This window comes from Vespula pensylvanica, chromosome 19 (genome assembly GCF_014466175.1).
Source record: "Vespula pensylvanica isolate Volc-1 chromosome 19, ASM1446617v1, whole genome shotgun sequence".
Taxonomy (NCBI): Eukaryota; Metazoa; Arthropoda; class Insecta; order Hymenoptera; family Vespidae; genus Vespula; species Vespula pensylvanica.
Window position 1 is genome coordinate 1804957 of NC_057703.1, and position 12500 is coordinate 1817456.

General features: G+C 31.4%; 1 protein-coding gene across 4 annotated transcripts in view; it reads right to left on the minus strand.

Annotated features, from left to right (window-relative positions):
- The window catches only part of LOC122635863 (diacylglycerol O-acyltransferase 1), a 132541-nt gene that overhangs the window by 92049 nt on the left and 27992 nt on the right, over positions 1 to 12500 (minus strand). For 3 of the 4 annotated variants that reach the window (XM_043826541.1, XM_043826538.1, XM_043826539.1), the window contains exon 3: positions 2995 to 3123. The exons of the other annotated variant lie outside the window; for it this stretch is intronic. In XM_043826541.1, coding sequence (XP_043682476.1) covers positions 2995 to 3123 — 129 coding nt within the window. The remainder of the gene's footprint in view (positions 1 to 2994; positions 3124 to 12500) is intronic. 4 annotated transcript variants of the gene reach the window in all.

Consider the following 12500-nt stretch of genomic DNA (forward strand, 5'->3'; position numbering starts at 1 on the left):
AAAAAAAAAATATTTATAAAAAATGAAAAAAAAATGGAAAGAGACGCATATCGTGATAAAAAAGAATAAAGAAAAAAAAAACAGAAAAAAAATAAGAAGAAAAAGAATAGAAAAAGAGAAAAAGGGGAGAGATGAGAAGAAGACTCGATATCCTTCTACTTTTTCCTTTTTTTTTTTATCCCCTTCATTTTTCTCACTTCAACCTCCTTGTCTTTGGACTTTTATCGATGCTACGAGATTCTTTTCCAAGGTAGCTCGATTAATTGAGCCCTCTCGTTTTATCTTTTTTCATTTCTCAAAGAGATGTCCTTCTAACATTTACTCTTTCTCTCTCTCTCTCTCTCTTTTTCTCTTCTTTCTCGATTAATTTTCAACGTCTTCACATTTTTTATCTTTTTTGATCGAAACTTTTTAATAGAATCAAAATTGAAAGTATCGTTTATATATATACATATATAATATACCATTGACCCAAATGCAACAGAGATAGCTCAATTAATTGACCTTCTTCTAAAATTATCTGTCTCTCTCTCTCTTTCTCTCTCTTTCTGTCTCTGTCTCTTTTTCTCTTTCAATTAACCACCAACATCTACAAATTTCTTTTATAAAAATTTTCAGATATAATTTACGATATATATATATATATATGTATATTTATTTATTTATAAAATTAAAATGGTAGATATTTCTAATTAATCATCAATCAGAAACAACAAAGGTAGTTGAATTAATTAAACTTCTATCTTTTTCTATATATCTTACTCTCTCTCTCTCTCTCTCTCTCTCTCCCTCACTCTCTATTAATCTTGAGAATCTTGACATTTCTATCCATTAATTTTTGATTAAAAAATTTTCAGATGTAATTTATGATATGTACATACATATATATATATATATATATATATATATATATTTATTTGAAAAATCAAAATGGAAAATATCATTAAGTAATCATCAATCAGAAACAACAGAAATAATTAAATTAATTAAGCTTTCGTCATTCTATATATATATATATATATTTTTTTTTTCTTTCAATTAATCTCTAAAATCTTGACATTTCTAACCATTAATTTTTTAATTTAAAAATTTTCAGATATAATTTACGATACACGCATATACATATATACACGCACACCCACATATATATATATATATATATACATATATTTTTTAAGAAAATTCCGAAATGAAAAATATCGTTAACTAGGAATCGAGAAGAAGCAACAGAGAGGTAGCTCAAGAAAACGTTGTGCCGACCGAGCAATTACGTCGCAAAACTTCCTTCCAAAGTTTTTCCACGCTTAACGAGCGTGATAAATTTCTGTTACGCGCCCTCGGTGGGCAGCGAACGCGAGCTTGGTAGAGAGTTTACAACGACGATAAAAATCTCGTTGAAATTATTCATGGGCCGAGGCTAACACCTAAGACCCTAACCCCTACTTCCCTTCAACCTTGAGAAGAAGAACGAGAAGTGGAATAAGAAGAGAGAAAGAGAGAGAGAGAGAGAGAGAGAGAGAGGGAGGGAAAAAGAGAGAAGAGGATGTTCGCCTTCACGCCTTGTAAAAATCTCTTTTCTCTTTCTTCCTCATTTTTTCTTTTTTTTATAGTTACACACACACACACTATATATATATATATATATGTATGTAAATACATAAGAAGCATCGCAAAGAACTTCTTCCAATTTTACTTCAAGGACAACGAACAATATAGTCTCTTTCTTTCTCTCTTTCTACAGCCATAAATTAATTTCTTACAAGACTTTCCTCATCCTTTTAAAAATCTTAAAACAAACAAGTCACTTGGAGTTCATGATTACTCCATAGAAAACAAAAAAAGGAAATAAAAAAAAAAAAGAAAAAGAAATTAACAATTTATTTATCTTCCTAAATCATATATATATATATATATATATATATATATATATATATGTATCTATGTATGTATGTATTGAAAGATAATATAATACAATTAGAAATGACAGAGTGAGAGTATGAGAAAGAGAGACAGAGAAAAAAAGGAAGGAGAGAGAGAGAGAGAGAGAGAGAGAGAGAGAGAGAAAGAAAGAGGGATCTAATCGAAATCACATCAATCAAATAGAAAGACACACAAGAGAAGGTAGTTCTTTCTTTCGTTCGTTGGTTCGTTCGTTAGACAAATCCAAGGTATCAAGTTCCCCTTTTTATGTTTTATACGTCGATTGGTAAAAAGATCGTCTAACAATTCGTCGACGTCCTATCTTATATCGGAAAAGCCCAGTTTTACCCACATTTCGTACCCTACTTTTAGGACACTTTTATCTTTTTTTTTTCTTTCTTCATCTTTTTCCTTTTTCTTTTCTTTTTTTTTTCATCCTTTCTTCTTCCCTACTCTCTCAGATCCTTCGGTCATAGTGATCGAACGATTCGAGAGAAGCTTCTCCACGACGAGACGTCCCTTTTACGCGTCCCTTTTTCTCTCTCTTTTTTTTTTTTTCTTTTTTCCACGAGATAAAAAATATTAGTCTCTCTTGGTGATCCCTAGTGTCTCTATTACAGCTATTTGCAACCTATGAATACGAAAATCCTTGTGAAATCTTAGCTCCTACAATATTTACATTGTCGATCCAATAACGAGATTTTATCGAACGATTTAAGATACCTACATGTACGTGTATGTATATGTGTGCGTGTGAATGTACACAGGGTAAACTTTCGAAATTGTGATTATTACAAAATTAGAACAAAAGACAATGCATTTTTGAAAAGAAAGTTTGAAACAAAAATTGCTTGATTTTTTTTTAGCGACCAGATAAGGAAGAGAGGGATGAAGAGAAGGGAAGAAGGAGGAGGAGGAGGAGGAGGAGGAGGAGGAGGTGGATTGATATAATTAGCCTTATCTATTTCCGATTCACATGTAAATTTAGACTCTTTCGTTGAGAGATCGAGAAAGTCTGAAATTCTTAACGTTATTGAACTATTACTATAATATCATATATATATATATACTAACTTGATAAAATTTTCAAGAAGCAGACGAATTCCACCAATTCCAAGCATGAGGAAACCCCAGTTGACGAATCCCGTAAAGTTATCGAAACCTGAGCTCCATGAAAAGAGACTGTCTCTTGGCCGATGACATCTGAAAAGGAGAAGGTTGAAGAAAACATTTAAGGTTAAGAAAAAAGAAAGAGATAGAAAGATAGAAAGAAAGACAGAAAGAAAGAAAGAAAGAAAGAAAGAAAGAGAGAGAATGAAGGTCTTGGATATTTCCTCTCTTCCTCCTGAATTTCAAACTAAGTCGTTCTCAGCGATATGAGGAAAGAAATGTGCCATAGAGATACACCATAAGAGTAAGAAAGAACGACGATAATAAAAGCTTCTCTTTCGTATTACACTACAATCGTCCTTTCTCCTTCTATTCACGTAGATTCGCGAATAAACGTTTGAATTTTCTTCAAAACGATTCTTTTGTCATATAAAATCCCCCACCTCTTTCTCCTTCACCTTCTTCTCTCCCTTCTCTTTCTTTTTCTTCTTCTTCTTCTTCTTTTTCATCTCCTCCTCTACCATTTATTATAATAAAATATAAGATCTGCATTTGAGTCTGTTATAGCTAGCTAGCTAGCTATTCCCCGTTACTCTCTAAATCTTCATAATATGCTTCATAACCGTGCTGGCCTTTTTGATGTCTATTTATTTATGTTACGTTAGTCGAAGGAGTACTACTATGTATTATTTTTTAATCATATCCGAAATATGAAGAATTTGTGAATTATGTAAATAGAAAAGGGGAAACGAAAGTATCGTCAAAGAATTCGTATGAGAGATTTGAAAGATATAGAATTGATATCTTATGCCGATAAATTCGATGCAAGTTCTTTTTTCTCTTTCTCTCTCTCTCTCTCTTTTTTTTTTAAATAGAGAAAGAGAGAAATAACGATATATATATCTATATGAAATCGAGAAAGAGAGAGAGAGAGAGAGAGAGAGAAAATATATATAAAAGTAGCTGAAAATCTCTACGTCGGCTAAAATTTTTCTAAATGATTTTTAAAAATCAATTGCTCTTTTTTTCTCTCCCTGAATCATTTCAAAGCTTTCAGTTAGCCTTGTAGTTTTGTTTTGTTTTGTTTTTTCTTTTTTTTTTCCATACAAGCCTTATAGTTTTACAAACTAGGCTCTTGTAGTTTTACGAATCTCCAAGGAAAAAAAAAAAAAAAAAAAAAAAAAAAAAAGACAAGAAAAAAATTTTTTTCTACCGGCAGAGTTTCGAAAAAGGGTAATTGATTTTTAAAATGACCTAGGAACTTTCGACCCATCTAGAAATTTTTAATCCACCTGAGAACTTTTGAATCACTCTATATATACGTACAAAGAGAAAAGGAACATCTATATATATATATATATATATATATATATATATATATATATATATACATATATATAATCCTAGTTAGAAAAAGACAGAAAGAGAAAAATAGGGAGACATTTATATATATATATAAAAAAGAGATATATATCTTTTGTTTCTTTATGTGTATATATAAAGAAAAAAAAAAGAGAAAGAGAGAGAGAAAAGAGAGAATGAGAGAGAGAGAGAGAGAGAGAGAGAGAGAGAGAGAGAGAGAGAGAGGAATTAAAATACAGCGGAATGTTCGCACATGGTCTCTCAAGGGAACACTTCCAGAAGAACAAATCGTATTTTATTTATTTACTTTTTCCCTTTCTTTCTTTTTTTACTCATTTTTCTTTTTTTTTTTTTTTTTTTTACTTTATTTCTTTCCTTATTTTTTTTCTCGAGGAAAGCTGATGCTTCTCTTTGTCGTGATGTTCTCGTCGTAATATAAAATTTGAATGTCGTACAGTAAGGAAAAATCGTCTAGTGTTTTACATTGTCTGTTTCTTTCTCTCTCTCTCTCTCTCTCTCTCTCTCTCTCTCTCTCTCTCTCTCGTTCGTTCTTCTCTCCTAGAGATTCTCGTACAGATATAATAGAATGTACGAGAATAGAGGATAATAACCGACTTCTTGGATGAAATGTAAGGATCCATGCTGTGAATCTTTCTTACATCTTCCTTTTTACAAAATAATAGAATTAAAAAAAAATATATATATATAATAAATAATTAAAATAAGCAAGAAAGGAAAGGAAATTAAAAACAAAAACAAAAGAAAAAAGAATTATTAAAGAAAAAAGAAAAGAATCAATTCCGCAGAAAAGAAAAACATGATTAAATTGTCGCATAACCACTCGTCAAATAAAAACTATGAAATATAAAAAACTATCCTACATTCTCTTTCAAAGCTCACGCATGTACGTACAAACACAAATACACACGCATGCACATCTAATCATCACACATATCCAAAGTATTATACCAAGAAAACGTGTCGACGTGTTGAAAATAAAGTTGTCAACGTCAATGACATTAGTATAACCCACTCTAATTCAATGAAAGACCTTTGGCCTTTCTTTCGAGTTAAACTCATTCAAAACATATTCCCAAGTAAAACGTATGTACATATGCAATTTCCAAACGTACATACATACATAAGTATATATATATATATATATATATATATATATATATATATATATACACGTATGCACATACTTGACATCAAAATGCTAGCTCCTTTTTTTTTTTAGCGACCATAACGTCCAAGTGGCTCCATCCAAATGAAGTACTTAATTAACTTGACTCGCGAGTAGTACTACGTACTCGTGCATTAGAGAAAGAGAAGAGTAAAGGGTTAGAGAGAGCTGGGAACGAAGGGATGGGAGAAAGAGGATGTAGGGGAAGGGGTAGTTAAAGGGGGTGAATGAGGAGTAAGGAAGGTTGAGTGAGAGAGAGGGTTCACGTCGAAAACTTTGACTAAGGTAAAAGAGTACCCTCCGCAAAAGTAAAGGAAACAACGGTACGCAGAATATGTACTACTATTACTATTTCTACTATTATTATCTAAATTAATTTCGTGAATTAAAATTGCTATGGTGGGATTTAAAAAAAAAAAGAAAAAATAAACAAATAAATAAATAAATAAATAAATAAATAAATAAATAAATAAATCAAACAGAGAAAGAAAGAAGAGAGTCACGAAGGCAGATTAATAATTACATTAATGTGTTAATGTAATAAGTGAAGTATTATCGAATGACAAATATGTAGATATACGTATATGTAAATTAGTTTAATATTACATATACGTAATTTATTAATACGTATATGTAAATTATATATATATCAAATGTAGGTAAAATATATGTATATGTTTAACTTAATTAAGAATATTATGATAGTATTGTAAGAAGTTATATATCATCGAGTAAATTCAAGGTTATCGAGATCTTTGAAAAAATTTTCGAAAACAACTTTGCACAGCTTCTTCTTCTTCTATTACTACTCCTACATTACTATTACTATTACCAATACTACTACTACTACTACTACTACTACTACTACTACTACTACTACTACCACTACTACTATTACTATTACTCCCATTTGCATTAACTTTCTCGATTAGGTTTCTTCGTTAGTGTCAACGAAAGGAATTAATTTCCCACGTAGATCTCCTAGCAGAGGTGCATGTCTTAGCTGACAGCACCGCCCTGTAAGGCGATACGATCGTAAACGACCTTGGAAAGGCTTCTAAGCCACTAACTGCTCCCTAGAAATCCCCCTTGGCTTGGAGCATTCGTTAAAGATCTTTCCTATCTTAGGTAAGAGCAAGCAAGATGTAAAAAAGAGGATGGTTAATTTATTTAAAAAAAAAAAAAAAAAAAAAAAAAGAGGAAAAGAAGAGAGAGGAAGAAAACGTGACGAAGACTAATAATGATGGATAATATAACCTTCTTTTAATAATTTTCTATATATCTTTAATTACCATGATCTTTTCTTTATTCGAAGTTGATCAAATTATTATATAGATGCAATCAATAATAAAATATATCAAATTCAACGTGTTGTAATTCGTTTCAGATCATAATATTTTAACAATAAATATCTCTAAAGTTCTGATCTCTTAAAACAGATAAAATATCTATATAGTTATATACATGTATATGGGTTCATGTAATGGACTCATGTAAGACGTATATACAGGCCCATATATATAATATAACGGAGAAGATAGCATACTCCCTCTTTCTCTCTCTCTCTCTCTCTCTCCCTCTCTCTCTCTCTCTACCTTTCCCTCTCCCTCATCCTCCCTCTCACCCTTATAATTATCTGCGATAGCTCCTTCCAACGATGCCACCAACGGTTGGCAGCCTGTATTAGACGACATTGGCGAACCACCTTCGCAGTCCTTCGACCATGCTCCTTCCTTCTCTCTAACGATTATATGTTTGTGTTTATATGTATATGTGTATATATATATATACACATACACACGTATAATATATACATATATATATATGATACGAGTATATTTATATTATATATATGTATGTGAATACGCGTGTGTATGTGTGTGTATGTGTGTGTATGTGTGTGTATATGTATATGTATATATACATGCCATGACTATTATTCTGAATTTATGGCAGATCGTGGTAATTAATAGAGCCGCAATAGAAGAGACGGAGGTAAGATACGCCAACGCGAAGAGCCATCTAACACTTCTGATAGGACGAATCTACGTTATGTGACAAAATGCAGATGCATTCTAATGTCGAACGAATTACTTCCTATATACAACTTGTATAAGACTTTCCTTCCTTCCTTCCTTCCTTCCTTTCCACCTTCCTATCTTTACGAACACATGAAAACTTCCTAACGTTATTTTCTAACGCACTAATCATTTAAATTCTAATTATTTTCACAGGTTTAGCGATTAAATCGTTTAGAAAGAAATAATTAATTCTTTGGTCTTTTTCTTTTTTTTTTTTTTTTTTTTTAACAATGTAAAATTTCTAACGTATGTGTTAATCGTATAACAATACAATATCGTTTTAGATCTAATGAGAAATTTAATTATTTAATGGGTTTAATTTTCCGACGTGTTAATCATGTTATTTATTAGTCAGGCATAGTGGGATATTGTTTCAGGTATAACGTGAAATTATTTAATATATTAAATAAACTCATACGACATCTAACACACACCCTCTCCCTCTCTCTCTCTCTCTCTCTCTCTCTCTCTCTCTCTCTCTCTCTCTGTGTCTGTCTCTCTCTTTTTTATACCTTAGAATGATTATATATTGTTACTAAATGTGATTCATAATAAAAAATTATGAAAATTTTTGGAAGTATTATTTTGAGAAATACCATGATACCGATTCGCTATCGTTTTCTACGTCAACGAAAAAATTAGATTTGTACATTTTTCAAAATACAAATATTACGAATATTTAATTCATATCGAAACATATGCAAACATTAATATTTCTTAGATGCAATATATACTTGTTAATACAATGTACAGTTATTACATAAATTCTATTTAAACGATAAAAAGAAGATAGATTTATTACAAAAAAAAAAAAAAAAAAAAAAATGCAACCAATAAATAATTCTTAAACGAAAAAAAAAACTAATATCGATCCTCCTTTATGAATTAACTTCTTTCAAAAAATTATATAAAAAGAAGATAAAGAACAAAACAGAAAAAACAAAACTGAAAAATACGAATTAATCCTATTGTCTGTTTTTATCCAAGTACTCTCATTTCTATTTCATTCGGATTAATTCGACGAACTTCTTATTCGAATTGAAACAACGAAGAGAAACAACGGAGAAATGTCTCGTCAAAGTATTAAGTAGAAACGTAATGATGATGACGATGTGGTGGTGATGTTGGTGATGATGGTGGTGGTAATAGTGGTTAATGATGTTTGTGGATGTGGTCCAGGTATAAGACAAACGAATCTCAGAACGAAGAAGCAAGAAGATCAAGAACTAACTTGTCCACTGTTTGTTCCTCAAACCTGAAACATACCAGACATTTTCTTCCTGACGGCCATCGTTCCGTTTTCTTGTCGCTTCTCCTTCGAACAACTTCCTCGGACAGCTTTTTGCTAAGGATCGTATTACAAACATGGTGGCCTCAACAAGAAAGAAAAATAAAAAACGAAAGTGAAACTTTGAACACGACGAAAAAGAGAAAGAGAGAAAGAGAGAGAGAGAAAGAGTTTCTAACGCAAGATAAACAGCTGACACTTTAATCTAATTGATATCACTATTGTTACGTATTTTATCTAAATTACTTTTTGTCTTTTCTGATCTTTGACAAGAGAAACGAAGAGGATTAAATATTTAAGAAAATTTCTTAGTTATTTGAAAATATTTAAAATTAATGAAGATTTGATATTATTCAATCGTGTTATAAAAAATATATTGTTGGTTATTTTATTTAGTATAAGTAAATTAATTAAATTAAAAATAAAGGGATATGATTTAAGACAGTTAAATTGTGTTTCTGATAAAAAATTATATGACCTCGATCGTATAATCATATATATGTATATATAGATATATATATGTATATATTATATAATTTTATACATTTATTGTTGTGTCTACTAAAAATATTATATAACGCAATACAAACTAGTATTCTATAAACTAATATCTAATATCAACTTATAGAATAACTTATATTAAAATAATTATAATATATACAGTTATAATAATATACCATACTGTATAATTGTATTACATACTTATTGTATAATTATATTATATTACCCTTGTATATTACAATCATATTACGCTAAACATAACTTATAATTAACGAAAATTAACTTTTTGAAATATGAACGAACACTGTGATACAAATATGCAACTAACGAAACTAATTTCAGCGAAATTAAAAAATGAAAAGAAAAAAAAATCAAAGAAAAATAATTACAAATATACGAATAAATGTATGATCTCGAAATAACACAAACGTGTCACACAGTAGAATTAACAAACTTACGTCGATCGACGAAAGTTCAACTTTTTCCCTCGAATTGATCCTAATGTGATAACGAATGCAGCAAATATACGAGGATAAAAAAAAAAAAGAAGGAAAGAGATAGAGACGGAGAAGGACGAAAAAAAAAAAGAAGAAAAATGAAAGAAAAAGAAGGAAAGGAATCATAAAAATCCTATCAAAAGATTCAAGTAATTTCAAACGATAGGATATTCGCATTGTTTCCAATAGATAATAACAAATCATAAAAAAAAAAAAGAAGAAAAAGAAAAGAAAAAGAAAAAAAGGATCTCTTGTCAACGTCGATCGTCGATTCTGAAAACGTCACCATCGCCGTTTTTCCTATCAAAGTGACAGGAAAAAAATTCTCTCTCCTGTCTCTATCTCTCTCTTTCTACCTGTCTATCTATCTGTCTGTCTATCTATCTGTCTCTTTCTCTTTCATTCACTCATTCACTCTCTCTCTCTCTCTCTCTCTCTCTCTCTCTCTCTCTCTCTCTCTCTCTCTCTCTGTGTTCATCTCTTCTCGCGTCGGGATACGATGGGAACGATATCGATGGATCGAACGAAACGAAATAAAGAACGAATTGCGTTTTTCTACCATCGAAGCGAGAGGCAACAGAAACGGCGAACAATGTTTTTATATAATTATGGAAGCATACTACGAGATTGCATTACTATTCAAACGTCCGCCCTCCCCACTTCTATCCTTCTCACCCAACCTCTCTTCACCACCCTCTCGTTCATCGCGGGAAATTTTTTTTTCCTCGTGGATGCTTCATATCGTCGAACGGGTGTTAGAAAAAAAAGGAAAGAAGAGGGGGCAGAAAAAAAAGCGAAAAAAAAGAAAAGAGAAAAACACGACAAGAGATACTGGTGTCATCGAAACAACAAAATCGATTTTTTAACTTTCACATAAAATAAAAAAGAAAAAAAAGAAATAAAAATAAAAAAGGAATAAGAAGAAAAAAAGTGAAATGTTGTTACTTCCCCGAAGTAATCTTTCTTTCTAACGCGTACGTATACATAGAGACATTTATATGTGCATGTATTGACGTAAGTATACTACGAGGAATATCTATGATAATAAAAATATATTCGCGTTATGACGATCACGTTATTGTGAAAGTGAAAATAAAAAAAATAAATATATGCGGATATATATATATTTATTTATTTATTTATTTATTTATAATAATCCATTCTAACATTTATATTAGATAAAATTTTTAATTAATATAATTTTAAATCTATTTATACATAAATATTATATACACATACACACACAATATAAAGAAAGCCAAAAAAAAAAAAAGAAAAGAAAAGGAAAAAGAAAAGAGAAGAAAAAAGAAAAAGAAAAAGAAAGAAAAAAAATTCGAACAAGGCGCACGACGGTGGTTTCTCCCATTTACTTCTCGAAAGAGATTGAAAAGATGCCAGAGACGCGAGCGTCTGTTCGTCAATAGAAATTCCACGAAGCAAATGGCACGGCGAAATAGCCATTTTGGAACACGAAACGATTCTCCCCTTCCTTTCTCTCTTTTCCTTACTTTCTCTCTCTCTCTCTCTCTCTCTTTCTCTCTCCTGTACACACGGTTTAACAATCGTTTACTCCAGTGGCACCCGTTATAGCGAATCCAAAGCAGTAGCATAGCAACGTCCCTCGTAAAAGATAAAGGTGCCAAATCTTTTGTTTCCGGATCGGTCGGTGAGGGGTAGCTCGAAACTGCCCTTACAAAAGGAAGTACCACTCGTCTTCTATCTCTTACTCACTCAATCTCTCTCTCTCTCTCTCTCTCTCTCTATCTCTCTTACGCATACAAACACATATACACTCACTTTCAAAAGCAAGAAAGGGAACCATGGAAAAGAGAATGGTTTGAACGTATAAGGATAGACAAGACTAAAGAAAGAGAAAGATAGAGAGAAGCTTTGGAGAAGGGATGGAAAGACAGAACTGAGAAAGGAAGGAGAGGAGGATAAGAAAAGAGGCTGGTGTAGAACGAAATGGAAGAAAATACCTTCGTATCTTACTCACGAATCTTCCTGACACCGGAAACCTCGTGAATATTTAAACGGTTGACGGATATACATATATTACCTCGTGTAATGAGGCTACCTCTCTCTTACCTTCTATCTTTCTCTCTCTCTCTCTCTCTCTCTCTCTCTCTCTCTCTCTCTTTCTATTTCTTACTCTATCTATTTATATCTCTATCTATCTTTCTCTCTCTTTCACTCTCTTCCTCCCTCTTTCTCTTTCTCTCTCTCTCTCTGTTTCTTACTCTATCTATACCTATCTCTTTCTCTTTCTCTCTTTCTCTCTTTTATCTACGAATCGAAGGAAATAGAATGAAGACTAGCTGTGGTTAAAAGATGAGGTCCGACAACGAAAGAATATACTGAATGATTCAGGAAGAGAAAATTAAAGGGTATTTTCAAGCTCCACCCTTTTGTTCATTCACCTCACATCAAACCTACTTTTCTAACTTTTCTTATCGATCGATCATCAATTGTCGTTAGTTAGATAGATTAGATTTTCTCTTATATTGGATCGTTCTTAAGGTTCGTCTGCATTCTCTTTCTTTTTTGTTCTTCTC